Genomic DNA, 19,874 nt, shown 5'->3' on the forward strand with positions numbered 1-19,874 from the left:
CACACATACACCCACACGATCACACACAGAGAGAGAGAGAGAGAGAGAGAGAGAGAGAGAGAGAGAGAGAGAGAGAGAGAGAGAGAGAGAGAGATTCCTTTCACAATTTCACAGAAGCGCAGATAACGTTACAGCTCCCTGATCAGCAAAAAAACATCTTTTAAATTAATGATAAATATCTACCAAAATACAAAACTTGTGATAAAATAATGTATTGGAGATAGATAGAGAATTCACCTTTACAGTTCAGTGCTACGTAACTTTTCACCCGATAAAAATTTGAAACATTTTCAGCACTTTAATTCAATTAACCTCTGTGCCGCTGACCTTTCAGTTTGTGACGCTGCTTCTGCACGCAACTAACATAATGAAAATGAAAACCCTTTTTATAATTTATTTAATTATTTTTGTGTCTTTTACGTTTTTTTTTTAATTAGTGAAAATATGGTAACATTCTTAATCACTATTTATTATAAAATATATATATATATATATATATATATATATATATATATATATATATATATATATATATATGTGTGTGTGTGTGTGTGTGTGTGTGTGCGTGTGCTTTACTGACTCACCACCGGTGTTGTGAAGTTAATATTATTAATTATGGAAAACCAACTTTAAACAACTTTACACACAGTCAATGACACAGACCAATTGTGCTGCGTCGTTCATTTAGCAGCTAAAGAAATAAAATAAATAAATGCAAAAACCATCGTTGTCTTTAACCTCTGGTGTTTCATTGTTAGTTAACCATATAAATAACGAAAACAGACAACTAAATAATGAAATGTGGATAGATAGATAAATAAAAAAAAAAAAAAAATTAAACCGTATTACGTGCGTAAGTCGACTCACAGAAAGTATGTTACGAGAACGTTTCCCATGAACAAACACACAAACAGCATGTTATTAAGGTAATTTAACTACATGTTCCAGGGTCCACTTTGAACATGGCTGGCCATATTGCGGTGCCGTATTAATGTCTGCGAGAAGAAGAAGAAGAAGAAGAAGAAGAAGAAGAAGAAGAAGAAGAAGAAGAAGAAGAAGAAGAAGAAGAAGAAAGAGAAAGAAGTATTATATGAGTAGTAGTTAACTCAATCTATATCTAGGTATTCTTTTCATTCGTATTTACTACTGCATAAGGACCATTCGTATTCATTCGGAATTATTACTTCTTGGTTCTTTTCCCCTTTATTTTCGAGGCAGAATAATTGGGTAAATAAGACATTTATACAAAACCAATAAACATTCCCATATCCAGCATTCTCTCCACACAGACTCCCAACTCCCATTAATGTAAGCGTCAACAACACACAAATCCCATTAGACGATCCTCCGGAAATTGCGAGGGAGACTAAATAAAGAACAAGGAAAAATTACACACGGGACGCGCTTACTTTGACTTATTTGCTGAAACTCTTCGACTGAGGAAAGTTGGTTTGAGTCACTGATTATAAATTAATTATGAGTGAGGAAGTTTTGCTTTCTACGGGGTGGTCATAGGAGTAAGTCTGTGCTGGTATAAGGCCACTTTCACTTACACAAAAACTATAACTGATGATTTATTGACGTCAGATGCAGAAATAATCAAAATGTAGCCCACAATTCGTACTAAGTTATTTCTTCCAAGGTAATAAGGCACATATTTTAATTTAATTTGTGTATGAATAATTTTTCTTTACTTTGTCATACCTGTAACCTTTTAAGCAGTTGTCAGAAAGTTTAAGTTGTATTTGTAAAAAAAAAAAATTTTAATCCCACTGCAAACTAGTGATGGCATAGCAAAAAAATCCCACTGCAAAACTGGCGATGGTATAGCAAAAAAAAAAAAAAAAAAATCCCCACTGCAAAACTAGCCATGGTATAGCAAAAAAAAAATCCCACTGCAAAACTAGCGATGGTATAGCAAAAAAAAATCCCACTGCAAAACTAGCGATGGAATAGCAAAAAATCCCACTGCAAAACTAGCGATGGTATAGCAAAAAAAAATCCCACTGCAAAACTAGCCATGGTATAGCAAAAAAAAATCCCACTGCAAAACTAGCCATGGTATAGCAAAAAAAAATCCCCACTGCAAAACTAGCCATGGTATAGCAAAAAAAAAATCCCACTGCAAAACTAGCCATGGTATAGCAAAAAAAAAATCCCACTGCAAAACTAGCCATGGTATAGCAAAAAAAAAATCCCACTGCAAAACTAGCCATGGTATAGCAAAAAAAAATCCCACTGCAAAACTAGCCATGGTATAGCAAAAAAAAATCCCCACTGCAAAACTAGCGATGGTATAGCAAAAAAAAAATCCCACGGCAAAACTAGCGATGGTATAGCAAAAAAAAAAAAAAAACACTGCAAAACTAGCGACAGTATAGCAAAAAAAATCCCACTGCAAAAATGTCGTAAGAAAAAAATACCACTGCAAAAATGTCGTAAGAAAAAAATACCACTGCAAAAATGTCGTAAGAAAAAAATCCCACTGCAAAAATGTCGTAAAAAAAATACCACTGCAAAAAAAGCCGTAAAGAAAAAAAAGCACTACAAAAATAGCGATCGAGAAGAAATATACCACTGCACTAAGACTATCGTACTGTAAAACTAACATTGCGATCGTGAAGTATGAAAATCCCACTTCCAAAATAATGATCGTAAAAATTTCATAAAATTCCACTGCATAAATAACAGTTGTAAAGTACAAAATCCCACTGCAGATGTGGCGATTGTAGAGTAAAATACCCCACTAGAAAAAACCGATCGTAACGTTAAAAATAAATCGCACTGCAAAAAAAAGATCGTAAAATTTAAAAAACTCCGACTGCAGAAATAGGCTAACACATCTCACTGGAAAAACAGCGATCGTAAAGTTTATAAAAAAATAATCCCACTGCAACAACAGCGATAGTATGTCAAGTAAAAAAATCCCAGTTGCAAAAAAAAGCGACCATAAAGTTAAAAAAAAATCCCACAAAAACAACAGCGAACGTAAAAAAAAAATATATAAATATATACATATATATATATATATATATATATATATATATATATATATAATTTATATATATATATATATATATATATATATATATATATTATATAGTTGCAAAAATAGTGATCATCTAGCAAAAACATCCACTGCATAAATGGCAGTAGACAAAATACAACTGCAGAAATAGTGATCATTGAGTAAACATCCCACTGCAAAAAATAGTGATCGTAAAATATTAAATAAAAATCCAACTATGAAAATAGCGACCGTTGAGTAAAAAAATACGTCCCACTGCAAAAATAGCGATCGTAATGTAAAAAAAAAAAAACGCTGCAAAAACGGCTATAGTAAAGTAAAAATACCACCACTAAAAATAACGATCGGTAAATATACGATCCCCCTGCGAAAATAACGATCGTAAAGTAAAAGCCAACACTGCAATAATAGCATAAAAAAATAATCCCACTGCAAAACTACCGATCGTAAAGAAACAAAATCCCACTCCGAAAACAGCGATCGTAAAGTAAAAAAATCCCACTGCAAAACTAGCGATCGTAAAGTAAAAAAAAAATCCACTCCGAAAACAGCGATCGTAAAGTAAAAAAAAAATCCCACTGCAGAACTAGCGATCGTAAAGTAATAAAAAAATCCCTTTTCGAAAATAGTGCTCGTAAAGTAAAAAAAAAATTCCACTGCAAAACTAGCGATCATAAAGTATAAGAAAAAAATCCCACTGCAGAACTAGCGATCGTAAAGTAAAAAAAAAATCCCTTTCCGAAAATAGCGATCGTAAAGTAAAAAAAAAAATCCCTTTCCGAAAATAGCGATCGTAAAGTAAAAAAAAAAACCCCGCTGCAAAACTAGCAATCATAAAGTAAAAAAAAAATCCCACTCCGAAAATAGCGACCGTAAAGTAAAAAAAAAATCCCACTGCAAAACTAGCGATCGTAAAGTTAAAAAAAAAAATCCCACTCCGAAACAGCAATCGTAAAGTAAAAAAACTCCCACTGCAAAACTTGCGGGCGTAAAAAAAACTCCCACTGCAAAAATAGCGATCGTAAAAAAATCTCCCCCTGTGAGAATAGCAATCGTAAAAAAAATCCCACTGCGAAAATAGCGGTCATAAAAAAAATTCCACTGCCTAAGGATTTATTGTCAGGTACCAATCCCATTGATTAAATAGCGATCTCCAAGTAAAATAAATATTCCACTGCATAAGTAGCAATTGTAAGGTATAAAATATAAAACCCCACTGAAGAAATGGTAATCGTAAAGTAAGACATCCCACTGCAAAAACTGCGATCATAAACATACGTTGTGTTCCTATATCAAGTCTCTAAGCTTTCCTAAAACGGTAAAGCATATTATTGTTATGATTATTATTACTATTATATTATTTCCAAAGTCTCATAGGGGTAGCTCGAAAGAATTGAAGAAGTTGGACAGCGAAGGACCTTCAGTACTGTATACAGTGTGGCCGAAAAAGAGTTGTTTTTCCAGTTGAAAAGCTGGCTGATTTAAACATGCTACTTTCTTTTTGTACCTCGTACGTAAAAACAAATTTAATAAAACAACTAACAACTAAACTGTTTTCCAGTCCAGGAAAAGAAATTGTTTAAAAAATAAACAACAACGGATTTGAAATTCAAAAGATTATCTTTCATTATAATAAAATTATAAAAAGGCCTTTCATCATAAACACAAAACATAACGAGAACACAGAAATAATAACATTACGAACAGCAATGCAATAATAATAATAATAATAATAATAATAATAATAATAATAATAATAATAATGAAAGAAGCCGATCCTGTAACGAGGCTATAGTATCGAGAATTAAAAGCCACAGTAGTGTTAAAAATAATTATGTACAAAGTTAAAAACGAAAAGGAGAGACTTTCGGATACTACTCCGCGAGTAGGCCTGATGATGGATACGGAGTAGTATTCGAAAGTCTCTCCTTTTCGTTTTTAACTTTGTACAGAAATATTTTTAACACTACTGTGGCTTTTAGTTCTCAATAATAATAATAATAATAATAATAATAATAATAATAATAATAATAATAATAATAATAATCACAACAACAATACACCACTTTCCAGAGGCAAACACGAAATAGAACATCATTCAAAGTGTACAAAAAGAGCTTCGCTGCATAAATACAAATCACAAGGCGCTCAAAAACTCACCGAAAATCATCCATTAGCTTCACGACCCTTTTGCTGAAGGTGACATTGTCGAGGGCTCTCTCACTCTCCAAGTTCTCTACCTTGCTCTCCGGGACGGGGTCGCCCTTGAGGCTCTCCTCGCTGTCACTCATGATGGCGGGTCTCAGGCCTGGTCATGAACGTCAGGAGATAAATGAGAGAGAGAAAGACTTATGCTACAGCATCACTTACAAGTAAGTTTCGTGTCCCCTTATCGATCATGGAGGTAATTCATATTAAATTGTGGTAACTAATTCATATGAAATTATGGTAACTAATTCACATCAAAGTATGGTAACTACTGTATTTCGCATCAGATTATGGTAACTAATTCATAAAAAATTGTGGTAACTATTTCACATCAAATTATGGTAACTATTTCACATCAGATTATGGTAGCTAATTCATATCAAATTAAGGTAACTATTTCACATCAAATTATGGCAACTAAGTCACATGAAATTATGGTAACTATTTCAGATCAAATGATGGTAATTAAGTCATCAAATTATGGTAACTAATTCACATCAAATTATGGTAACTATTTCACATCAAATTATGGTAGCTAATTCATATCAAATTAAGGTAACTATTTCACATCAAATTATGGTAACTAATTCACATCAAATTATGGTAACTAATTCATGTCAAATTATGGTAACTAATTCACGTCAAATTATGGTAACTAATTCATGTCAAGTTATGGTAACTATTTCACATCAAATTATGGTAACTAATTCATATCAAATTATGGTAACTATTTCACATCAAATTATGGTAACTATTTCACATAAAATTATGGCAACTAAGTCACATCAAATCATGGTAACTAATTCACATAAAATTATGGTAACTAAGTCACATCAAAATATGGTAACTATTCTACATCAAATTATGGTAGCTAATTCATATAAAATTAAGGTAACTATTTCATATTCAATTACGGTAACTAATTCACATCAAATGGTAATTAATTCACATCAAATTATGGTATTTAATTAGCTAATTCGTATCAAATTATGGTAACTAATTCACATCAAATTATGGTAACTAATTCATATCAAATTATGGTAACTAATTCACATCAAATTATGGTAACTAACTCATGGTATTTAATTAACTAATTCACATCAAATTATGGTAACCAATTCATATCAACTTATGTTAACTAAATCGTAACAAACTATGGTAACTAATTCACATCAAATTATGGTAACTAATTCACATCCAATTATGGTAACTTAATCAAAGTTATGGTAACTAATTCATATCAAATTATGGATACTACCCAACTTGTAGACAATTCTTCATACCTCGTATGAACAGACAAAATAATTGACAAAGCAGGATACAGTTTCGTACAATTAAACAAAATTAATTAGAATAACATTGTAAAAATACGTACATGTGCCCACCACCGACTGTAAAACTTCGTTGTTTTCACATAGTTCATGCCAGCATTACTGTGTAAGGCTTTTCACTAAATCTAATCTCTTCACCATCTCTGTTTACCTCCCTTTTAAATTCCTCTCACACTACTCATACTAAAAGACAGTTCATCTAACCTGCTTATTATTTTTTTTTTTACTTTTATACAGGGAAGAATAGAATAGAATTTAGGTCAAAGGCCAAGCACTGGGACCTACGAGGTCATTCAGCGCTGAAAGGGAAATGGAGAGTTGAAAGGTTTGAAAGGTTTAACAGGAGGAAAACCTCTCAGTTGCACTATGAAACAATTGTCAGTAGAGGGTGGATAACAGGAAGGAAGAAAGAGAATATGAACAGAGGTACAGTAAAAGGAATGAAACGGGTTGCAACTAGGGGCCGAAGGAACGCTGCAAAGAACCTTAAGTAATACCTACAGTGCATGGCGTGAGGTGCACTGACGGCATTACCTTCCTACGGGGGATAAGGATAAATAAATAAGTGAGAAAAGACCTACTGTATGTTATCCATCACTTCCCAGTGAGTTTCACATACTCTTACCAACCATGAAAATGATTCTCGCCAAATTACGGTAACTAAAATGTCTATCTCGTAGTCAATTCTTCACGTTATGTATGAAGGGGAAAAAATATGCAAGAAGGTAAGGGATGCTTTCGTACAACATGAAATTAATAAAAATTAAATTTGGGCACAAATCAACTTTATGACACCGTTGCTTTCACTGGCTTCAAATCAGTATTACAGTGATGAACAATAAATCTCATTTTTTCACCACCTCTGTTTACCTCCCTTTTCTCACTCGTCACACGAGACAATTCATCTAAACTGCTTAAATGTTTTTTGTTTCGCTTGTATATAGGAAAGATCACAGGCATACACAAATGGGAGTCTATGAACGCTAAATTTAGTATGAATGAAAGGACTCTTAAACGTATAATAATAAAATCCGGTAAGCGAATTTCTCCGTGTTAAATAACAAGCAATAACTTAATATTTTCACTGCGCCCTGACATTTTTATTAGACATTACATTTGCATGACAGGTTGTCATTGTTACTAAGTAATGTTAAGTGAAAATGAAGTCTGCAGCATTGGAAAATGGAAACTTACGTAAATGTTTTCTTCAAGTGCAGGAACGTAAATTAGAACGGTAGTTACATTTGCCATTGTGTTGAATTAAATACCGATTTCCATATAAAGTAAACTGGAGTAAACACACGCACACACACACACACACACACACACATATATATATATATATATATATATATATATATATATATATATATATATATATATATATATATATATATATGTGTGTGTGAAAGGTCAGGAAATGTTAGTCTACTGTTCTGATTTTCAACCATGTTTTTGAGATAAACTGCCAGCTACATACAATTCTTACACACAAGCACAATATTATATATATATATATATATATATATATATATATATATATATATATATATATATATATATATATATATATATATATATATATATATATATATGGTTGAAATCAGAACAGTAGACCAACATTTCCAGGAACCTTCCACACAGACATACATACGCACACATTCACACACACACACACACACCACATGCATATATGTATATACTGTATATATATATATATATATATATATATATATATATATATATATATATATATATATATATATATATATATACAGTATGTGCAAAGGTTATAAAGACCAATGACCGAGAGACCGTATGACCTAGCGCCTCATGGTATTTGACCACATGAAAAAAATTCACTGTATTTTTCCCTTCGTGGAAGCATCACGCAGATTAGATGCTGAGCAGAAAGTATAACAGATCACTCAAGTTTATCTTGAAAATGTTAAAAGAATTACAGTAACCATCACTAACTTTCAACAGACAGCAGGAATCTGGTGGAGGCGGTAATAGTACCGTCGAGGACCGGAGAGCCAATATTTATCATCATTATGTGTATATGTGACATTTAATAACTTGAACAGTACGAGCAACTTAAATATCATGATAAAGGCATTTAACAATGATCTAATGGTGTAAAAAAATCCAGAACAGGTATTTCTTTTATCTTTTCTAGAACAAAAAGTGCATCGTAAAATATTATGACACAATGAAAAATAATTCGATTAACTCATAAATCCAAGACATCTACATCATGTATTTTCTATTTTCTAATTATCATTTTATGTGCAAAATCTAAATTTTCAGTGTTCATAATTTAAAAGCCACTGCATTGTTTGCGACATTTAACACATTAATTATAATTGTTAATTAATTACCTTTATTCTGTTGCCTATTTTCTAAAGGGAAATTATTGCTTACACATAACTGACGACGACAAATATTAATAATTAGTTTAACTTTAGCATCCTGCAATGAATTGGCCTTTGAGGAATTGAACTGACTGAATGAATGACACGTGTTACCCACGAACCCGCTATTTTCCGTTAAAAGATATTTGTAGGTGTGAATGACACACTTGGTTATACATACAGTATATTTAAATTCTCATGCACACGTAGCAGGTTATATATATATATATATATATATATATATATATATATATATATATATATATATATATATATATATATATATATATATACACACACATATATGTGTGTGTGTATGTGTGGAAGGTCCCAGGAAGTGTTTGTCTACTATTCTGATATTCAACCATGGTTTTGAGATACACTGCCAGCTACATACAATTGTTTCACACATGCACACACGATACACACACACACACACACATATATATACACACACATCCGGTTTACTTTAAATGGAACTCGGTATCTACTTCAACAGAATGGCAAGAGTAACTACCGTTCTAATTGACGTTCCTGCACTTAAAGAAAACATTTACGTAAGTTTCCATTTTCCTATGCTGCAGGTCTTCATTTTCACGTAACATTACTTAGCGACTATGACAACCAGTTATACATTTATCATGTCTAATAAAAACGTCAGTGTACAATGAAAAGCCCTTTACTCAGGGCAAGGTGACAATATTCTGCTATTGGTCGTTATTTAACACCAAAATACGTTAAAATTTCCCGGTATCCTTATGGCCACTAGCCCACTACATTCAGGTAATAAAATATATCATCTTTACCTACAATTACTCCTTAAGCAAACTGCTATAAACAAATATTTTTAATAAATACATATATTTTTCATTAGTAAACGGAAATGTTCACTGGAACACCTTCCGTTGGAGCCGGTCCACAAAAGATTAAGTCTAGTAGTTGTCCCTTAAGGAGACTAAACAAGTTAAAAGCATATATCACCTCTAAACCGATTTGCAACTACAATATATCAAAATATTCATGATAACAATTACCTTTAATTTGATGACAACCCACCTGTCACCTCGCCGCGTTCACCTGTAACAGGAAACTTACACAAAACAATGCTGCCGTGTCCTGTCTACGCCACGGTGTCCCGTCGCCCAACGTGTCGTACTGCACTGCACCACCTTTATTATCTTTCTTATTATTCCCATATCACTGTACAGTTTATGGTTACATTCAAACCTTGTCAATTTTATGTATAAACATGCGATATTTTTTTCTGTCTTGTAAGTAGGGCTGGGCGGAAACAGTTGTTCACACATACCGTATATGCTTCGTGAGAATCCTGATTCCTTGAGGGAAAATTAGAATATTCTTTTGCGTGATGAACAAAAGATACCCTTTAAAATAAAAAGTTTTGTAACTGACGAATATTTAATTAAAACCTCAGGCGACGACACCGTGAATTAGAATACCTAATGAATATTGACTTGCTAAAAGTCTGATTTTTCTGAAACATTTTTAGACGATTTTTCCTCATAAGAAATAGTCATCTCCACATTAAATCTCACAGAATCCGAAAGACCAAGAAAAATATATTTCAAATGCAGTTATATTAATAAACATTAGAAATGAATAACAAAAACAAAAATTACCTTTCTACAAAACAATGAATATTCCCAAAAATTAGTGTATTTCTGCACTGGCTGACGTACGAAGTTATTCCCCATTACGTGGCGCTCCCTGACCCCTAGGGCGACCTGTGGAGGCCTGGGGCGGTCGTTCCCGTTGGTACTAGGTAGTCTGTATTTCTGCACAATATACAGAGGTTATGGACGTAGACTTATGTCTATCTATGCGTTAATAATAATAATAATAATAATAATAATAATAATAATAATAATAATAATAATAATAATAATAATAATAATAATATACTGTACTTCACTTCAGCTTATGGCAATAAACAACTTACATTAGTAAGATTAAAAAAATAGTAGTAACAAATAATAATAATAATAATAATAATAATAATAATAATAATAATAATAATAATAATAATAATAATAACTAGTAGGTACTTCGCGTACAAGAACTTAGAAAGCATTAAAAACGTGCACACTAAAATTGTTGTGGGGGTCGTTCTACTCTCAGTAAGAATATAATGGCCGATCGTATTATACACAGAAACACAATAATCACAGCTTAGTCAGTAGGACTGACAGCAGGTGAAGGAGAGAAACCAAGAAGAATAAATATAACTCAAACCTTCAAGATGAAGAGATATTGTTTCGTCTTCTTTCCTCTAAGTTCAATAATTGTCAAGATTCGGAGCTGAAGAAGTTCTGGATTAGTGGGTTATATCTTGGAACTAAAATATACTGTAGAATTTAGGCCGAAGGTCAAGCGCTTCGACCTACGAGGTCATTCAGCGCTGGAAAAAATGTTAAAACAATTATTAGGAGAGGGTGGAAAGGATGATGGAAGAGGATATGAGCGGAGGTACAGTAAAAAGGAACGTAGGGGTTCCAACTAACGGCCAAAGGGACGCTGCAAAGGACCTTAAGCAATGCCTACAATGCATCACGTGAGGTGCACTAGCCCCGTACGGAAGGATCAGTGGGTTATTGCTATTTCCTAGTTAGAATGGAATAGAATGGAATATTCAGTTCAGGCCAAAGGTCAAGCACTGGGACCTATGAGGTCATTCAGCCCTGGTAAAGAAATTGAGAGTAGTATAGGTAGGTTTGGAATGTGTAACAGGAGGAAAACCTCGCAGTTGCACTATGAATCAATTGTTAGGAGAAGGTGGATAGCAAGATGGAAGAAAGATAATATAAATGGAGGTACAGTACAAAGAATGAAAGGGGTTTCACAGAATGCCGTTGAGCCAATACCTATTGTTTGGTCAGGTACCGAGTTGTCAGTACACGGGCTCCAATTGCAGTATTTATCCGTTGGCTGGATAAAAATGTATGAGGTTTCAACCTGCATCTTTAGACGTGTCACATCTTCAGGTAAAGACTTGTTGATGGAAAAGCAGCCAAAGTCATAATACCATGAAAAGAACGCCACTTTGGTTGCAAGCCAGGTTTTTTTTTTATGTAATCAACTATACACAGGGTGTCGATTCATATTTATCCGTTGTATGCATAAAAATTGTAAAATACTTTTATGCACAAACATTAAATTTACTCATAAATTATTTATACATGTGTTTATTTATATATTTACCACAAATATACAGTATACTTTGGTTGCAAGCCATTTTATATATATATAAGTGTATGCATATATATTGTAAAATATTTTATATACAAACATATAATATATATATATATATTTATATATATATATATTTATATATTTAAATATAATTATAAAATATATATACACACATATTATATATATATATATATATATATATATATATATATATATATATATATATATATATATATATATATATATATATATATATATACATATATATACATATAATGGTGCTACATACCTATCATATCTTTAACTCAAGTAATTTGGCAGGCCGCTTTTCCAAGCAAGGAATAAAATTCTCCTGCCCAGATACGCTCTACAGGCAGATTTTCTGTACATTTTCTCACCGTCTGTTATCTTCCAGAGAAGCCAAATGAAATTCCACGTGGCTTTTTCGCCATCTTGAAATAGTGATATCCTTGACTGGTCATCCAACCCTTATTGGAGACCGCATCCAGTGAACTGTTAATCAGCTCAGTGGTCTGGTAAAACTAAGGTATACTTAACTTTGTTCCTCGCATGGCGCAATGTTTTCTACCATTCACTTTCTATCTGTTTGCTTTGATATCTGTTTCTTAGCTGTCCAACTTCTTTAACTTTACCTTGGTTCAATCTTAATTCTCATTCAACAATTAAGCCTTCGGCCGCGCTCACATTAGTCCTCACATTGACACTGTTCGGGGTTGGGTTATTTCCCCTTACTACGAGGCTTTGGAATTCTCCTGCTCTTGTGTTTCCCGACTATTATTACATTTCCATCACATTCTTTGGGCCTGGAATAGAAAAGGAAACTGGGTAGTCCTGTGGGTGTCTGCATTTGAAATGTAACAAGTCAGTCTGCCCCATTAATATTTCCTAATGCTAGGATTCACTATCGTTTTTCTTCGTTTTTTCTCTATTCTGCTCCATCTCCGCAATTTAGTAGTGTTATCATTTCGCAACACTTTTAAAATGTCTGCTGCTGTGAGTTTGTCTGCGCATTAGATCGCCCATGCCATCGGCCTCTCCACTTAAAAAAAAAAAAAAAAATGAAACATACCTACTATGGTAATTTTCCATAGTTAACGTCATGTACTTAAATGCTCCCTTTCCAAATACTGCAACTGTAGTTTTTTTCTTTACTATTTATTTTTCTTAAATTGAGCCAGATAGAAGTATTGAATTTAGGTTCTGTGTTATCAAGAAGTCTCAAAGAAAAAATGGTCCTTGCCGATAAGCTATATCGATCTGTTGTATTCCAGTATATGAGGGTTATCTTATGACAACGCAGGAGGTTTTCTGACTGTTTTCCTTCGCAACCGGGCATTTGAAGCCTACATGACTTGAAGAAATAAAATTGGACCGAAATTATCCTTCAACATCGATGCTATCAATGTGATTAGACCAATAAGAAAACAATAAATGTGCTGATCCTATGACAGATAAAAATATGTAAAGAAAGGCATATGGGGCGGGGGGGGGGGGGTATGGTCAGTCGAGCTGGTTAATGTTGCAGCATGTTACATGCAAAAACATCGAATTTACTGACAGCCACAATACTTTGAGGCCGCTTGAAAAGCAGATGACAACCAGAGGCTGTTACGACTTACTGCAGACAATTACCATGACTGATGAAGTCTTCAGCCGCCTACAAAACATTTGTTATGCCTAGACTTACATATGACTTTGTACCTTGTTTTTAGCTTTTAAATGGCTGATGTGTCTTTATCTATAAAAAGTGAAGTGTAAATGACACTTGGCTTAGTTGTGTAAGATGCCTACCTTGTAATAACACGTCTTTTAAGCTGAATATATTGCCATCCAAAAATTGTTTGGACTCTCTCATAAGCATACGGTGATTAACCTAAGGAGAACCAAGATTATTTTCTGTACGTCGTCAAAGACAAAATAGTGAAGAAGAAATGCTTCATGAATGTGTTTCTCAAACAAGTACATGATACCTTGTTAATCTTCACGTTTTCAGCAAACACCTAATAAGTGAATGCACTCACAATGCATTTCAGTGACGGAAAAGGGCATCATTACAATCTCAATAACGCAGCTCCAGTTATGGAACAGTAAGATTCATGTCAAGAAAATGGTGGAGGAAAAAATGGAAGGGGTGGGGAGGGGAAATGTTTAAGAAGTCTTCGACAAAGAGTATAGGAAACGAAAGCACGTGCTTGTAACACGCAACAAAGCACGAAGAATGACACTAATACTATTCTAATCCACCCTTAATGATCCAACAACAACGTCCCGACACGCCCCCCAACCCCAACACACACACACACACACACACACATACCTGGTTTAGGCTGATGAGCGTCGCGTTCTCTCGCCTTCATTGTGTGTTAATGATACGAGGACAACTCAGAACTGAAGGTGAGGGTAAGGGGGTCATGGGCAGATGTACATGATAGTACTATAGGTCTTAGGGCACAGCCTATGAGGAGTGTAGGAAGACTTCTGAACAGAATACTCCTGTTACTTATTTCAACTGAACACCATATTCTTTGGAAGTTGGAATTTCAGGCCACTGGTCTCTGTGGGCTTTTCCATATGAATATGTTTCATCGTCTGGACAGCAATAATAATAATAATAATAATAATAATAATAATAATAATAATAATAATAATAATAATAATAAATAATAATAATAATAATAATAATAATAATACTTGGATTTCTCCTTGAGGAAATGCTTGAACAAAAAAATGAGATGACGAGTTGCAGAGGCATGTTTACAAATGCCCAAAGAGGAAGGTTGGCATGGAAATTAACCAATTCGCGGGAGACAACAAGTTGGGAAGTAGATCTGGAGTTGGCTAGGCAACTGCTGAGAGGTATTCGCCCATCCAATACAATTCCCGGTAACCCATCCAATACGTAACGAAATAATAAAAAGCTAATTGACTGACATGCCCTTCCATGGAAGTAATGTACTTTCTTGTTGTATAAAAACAGATGACAAAGCAAGCAATGCTAACGCCACCGCCAAGAAATCTTCGAAAGACTTGAGAAAAATATTTGTGAAAACATCAGAAGTCGAACAATAAACTCGCATAAACTTTTATTTCGAGTGATTATGAATAGATGAATGCATGGAGTATGAGTCTGGATAGCTAATACTGTCTAGAATTCATATAAACGTCCAGATTGATAAGATTAATTCTTAACAATATAACGACGAAATTAGATTTTGACATCTGAACTGATAAAAATGCATTCCCGTTATTACTGATAACCAAAGTCAAGATTGAGGCACAAATACCACAAACTTTCTATACGTAACGAACAGAATACTGTATTTAAATTGAAATTAGTCTATAAGAAAAACAATCCCACATACAATAACAATATTTAAATAAAATTTAAAACGAAGTACAATTATTTTATCAAACAAAATAGGCATTCTCAGTAACACATCACCTGCACCTTTTTCACGGTTGGCGTTTCCGTGTTGCATGAAGGCGCACCAAACATCGTTTGGCCTTAAGCAGCGTCGTTATCAAAATTACCTGACAAGTTACACGAACGACAAGTGGAAATCTTATCGAACAGGGACCAAGAACTGACTGATAACCATCAACTAAAGTTGCTGGGAGAATGTGAGGAGACACCACCTTGCTGCTTGAGTCCTTGGAGGTTCGAAATTTGAAGTGATACGGGGTAATTATTACCCGTCAATAATTAAGAGTTCGGAAGCGTTCTAGTACTTCTTTGGTGAATTGAAAGTGGTGTGTTTTTTCTTTAATGAAAAACCCATAGTGTAGTTTCTTTTTAACCACTTCCTAGCTTATATATATATATAATTGTCATACATAGTGCTTTGACCACCGCACTAAAGCCACAGAAAACGTTACTAGCGAATAAAGCTGTTAGAGAAAACGGGTTCATAATGCAACAGTAACTTTCCGATTACAATATTGTTCATTTCTTAATTCATATATGTATCTATCTACTATTATATATATATATATATATATATATATATATATATATATATATATATATATATATATATTATATATATATATTATATATATATATATATATATATATATATATATATATATATATATATATATATATATGACTAAAGTCGAAAAAGGCCTTTCAGTACTCCATTGTTTCTTTTTCCCTCGTGGATTTTGTCTTTATGCTTTCATCACGTTCATTTTCGTCATTCACTTTATATATATATATATATATATATATATATATATATATATATATATATATATATATATATATATATGCGTTTTCTGGATACATACAAACTCCACGTGAGTAAACACTTGACCTTTTACCGACAAAGACTTAGCCAAGACATATGCCCAACGTTTAATGTTAAATCATTCATCTTTCTCAACAAACGTAACTAGAGGACGCAGAGGGTTACATTACAATGGCGAGTAGCAAGTGAACGTGAATAATGACGCTTACAACAGATTGTAAATCAATCACGGTGATGTGATAAATAGTCAAAATTAAAATGGTAAATATATGCAAGAACATACAAACTCGGCTGAGTAAACACTTGACCATCTGACAAAGACTGTGTTCATATGCTCAACGAAAATGTTAAATCATTCGCAACTCAACAAACGGTAACTAGAGGACGCTGGAGTTATTTTTAGGCTGGATGTTCAAGGGAACGTGAATAATGACGGCACAACAGAGAAATTGGTGGCCAACTAAAATTAAAATTCTCAAATAACAAGAACAGCAGAAATTGGCTGCTAACTGGGCATCTGATCATAACTGTGTTCTCTCACAAAATCATTTGAACCTCACAAACAGGTATCGGAAGTGCTGGAGTAATTTTAGGCTGGATGTTCACTTTTTGAAAGGATCATCAGCAGCACTTTGGTGGCAAAACCTCGTACAAATTCTCAGCAGATCCGAAGTATCTCGCATGCACGATATCACTTCAAGGATATTAAGGCATCTCTGTTTAGCCCTTTTGATTGTGTTTTGAATCTATGGCTATAAAATCAAGCACTGGGGAACTTTCAGACATTAAGCCCCTCATTTCCACAAAATCCTACCGGATACCTTTTTATATTTAAGTAATGTTTTTCCTACAATACTGTCATTCACTTCTACCACCATCACCCATTTACAATGAAATATCCAGATATAACTTGTAAACACCAGGGTATGTGAAAAATCGTGTTAGGTAAGGGGTGAATGGCACATTCTTTCTAGGATGTGCTTGGCAAACTACTGATAATCCTGATGTGAAAATATAAAATCCGATAACGTCGTGAGCTCTCTACGTATGGAGCTCATCCTTGATTCTGTAACCACAGTGTGAATTTGTCAGTGACCGTTGTCTTGTTTTAAGTTTTCTGTAAAAGAAAACTATTGAGATGGCTTTTTGTCTGTCCGTCCGCCCTCAGATCTTAAAAACCTCTGAGGCTAGAGGGCTGCAAATTGGTATGTTGATCATCCACCCTTCAATCATCAAACATACCAAATTGCAGCCCTCTAACCTCAGTGGTTTTTCTTTCATTTAAGGTTAAAGTTTGCCATGATCATGCACCTGGCACTGCTATAGGTGCAAACAACACAGGCCATCACCGGGCTGTGGCTGAGAGTTTCATACAGCATTATACGCTGTACAGAAAACTTGATTGCGCCGGGGAAACTTCAGCGCATTTTTTAATTGTTTTATTAGTAGAAATAATTTACAGCCACGTCTCATGACTATCCAACATCTGGCAGGTCACCAAGTGGACTGGAGGGAATTCCTCAGTAAGGAATCTTATTTCCTCTTCTTCTTCTTCTTCTTTTAACGTGCTTTTTTTCTCATTTGTATGGGGTAAGCACGATGCCTTCTTTGAAGGACTTTGATTTGGCTTTGGGGTAGACCGTAGTCTTGATCAGCTGCCCTGCCTGTCATTGGTTAGACCCCGGTAGCGTATGTACATGTACTATACCAGTCACTGGCGCCCTTTCTCCCAGCAGCGAGTTGTTGTTGCGCGGTTAGGTCGACAGTTCGAGACGTGTGAGGCGTCTGTTATGTTTTTAGGAGATGTTGGAGTGGCTTTGTTTTGTGTGTGTATTAGTCTGTAACACCCATTTGTTTTGAAGCAAACCTATCCGTTGATTACACACATAATCCTGGGGTGTCTATACAGATGAAAAATTGTCCGTCTCTCTAACCGGTCGGCTGTGGGTTTGAACCCGCGCCACAGATCTCTAAGAAGTCTGAAGCTGCTGCTCTAACTGACTTGGCCATCGAGGCTCTTAAGGAATCTTCTTTCCTCTGCTTCTTAAAATTTCTAACCGTTTTCTCCCCTCCATTTTTTTCTCTCTACTAGCACATTTTGGCACCGTTTCCCAACCATCTGTCAGCAGAAGTAGGTCAATCGGTATCCTCAAGAACTGTCGCCATTCTTTTTCATAGTTTTCATCAAGCCTGGTCTTTATATAGATGATGTCATGTACAGTACATCCTAGACTTTATCAATAATGGCAAAACTTTCCTAAGCTACTTTGACACAAAAACCTTTTCTATTTTTTTTTAAGAAATGGCTTCGTTTATTATTACCTCCAATTATAAAAAATACATTTCCTCTTCATTAACCCTAATCACCTCTCCATTAAATGCATGATTTCATTGGGAAGGTCATATACAATTAACTGTATATTCAGACTCTAAAGTAATAACTGCAATCACACACACACAACCTCATTCAAACTGCATGGTATCTAGTGGAGATATTTATTAAAAAAAAGTTACAAGTCCTCATTCTTAAGTATCCGTATCGTATGGATAATTGAGAATGAGGACTGTTTGTCCTAGACGGCTTGTAACTTTTCTGGATAAATATCTCCACTAGATACCATCCAGTTTGAATGAGGTCCTGCTAGTAATTGTACTATATAATACTAGTAATTGTATAATATAATATGCATATATAACACACTATATATATAAATGATTTGTTTAACCAGACCTCTGAACTCTTTTAGGTTCTTATAATATACACTATATATATAATATATATATATACATATATATATGTATATATATATATACTGTATAAATAATTATTTCATCCATTCTATTTGCGGACAAAACAATAAAACGTATGGCCCATCGCCGGGATAGACAGCTCAATTGAAGGGTAATTGCCCTAAACGATCAAATTGTTTCCAGCAGTTCCAATCAATTTAACGATGGAATGATTTTCGTGATAGCTTGCACAAATGAAAATGAAAGAACCAATTTTATGAAGTGAGCGTTTCTCAAATACAGAAACAAATTTAACGATATATGACCTATAAAAACAAACACACCCAATCCCACGGCGTTTTCAGCAGAAAAGTCCTCGGCAAATGTAGTAGTGCACCCATAATATTCTCTGTTTTTAACATTTATTATTATTATTATTTATTATTATTATTATTATTATTATTATTATCGTTATTCAGAAGATAAACCTTGTTCATATGGAACAAGCCTACAGGGGCCATTGACTTGAAACCCAAGTATCTGTCTTACTAAATATATGATTCGCAAGTTAGTTGTAATTAAAGGAGAAGAACATTACTTACCCATCTGTCAGTTTCGACTTAAAACCGAGTCACTTGAAATCCATTGGCTATGGGAAGCAGAGGGCAAAATAAACACCTGC

The 19,874-nt window shown here is 34.0% G+C and overlaps 1 protein-coding gene across 2 annotated transcripts in view; it reads right to left on the minus strand.

Annotated features, from left to right (window-relative positions):
- The window catches only part of LOC136853089 (protein O-mannosyl-transferase 2-like), a 52,064-nt gene extending 41,992 nt beyond the window's left edge, over nt 1–10,072 (minus strand). The window contains exons 1-2 of one of the 2 annotated variants that reach the window (XM_067128404.1): nt 10,016–10,072; nt 5,189–5,336 (exon numbers count right to left, since the gene is read on the minus strand). In XM_067128404.1, the coding sequence (XP_066984505.1) occupies nt 5,189–5,319 (131 nt within the window). In that variant the 5' untranslated portion in view covers nt 5,320–5,336; nt 10,016–10,072. The remainder of the gene's footprint in view (nt 1–5,188; nt 5,337–10,015) is intronic. The other variant, XM_067128405.1, reaches the window with a different exon arrangement.
- Nucleotides 10,073–19,874: the final 9,802 nt, after the last annotated feature.

Source organism: Macrobrachium rosenbergii, chromosome 26 (genome assembly GCF_040412425.1).
Source record: "Macrobrachium rosenbergii isolate ZJJX-2024 chromosome 26, ASM4041242v1, whole genome shotgun sequence".
In the NCBI taxonomy this organism is placed as follows: Eukaryota; Metazoa; Arthropoda; class Malacostraca; order Decapoda; family Palaemonidae; genus Macrobrachium; species Macrobrachium rosenbergii.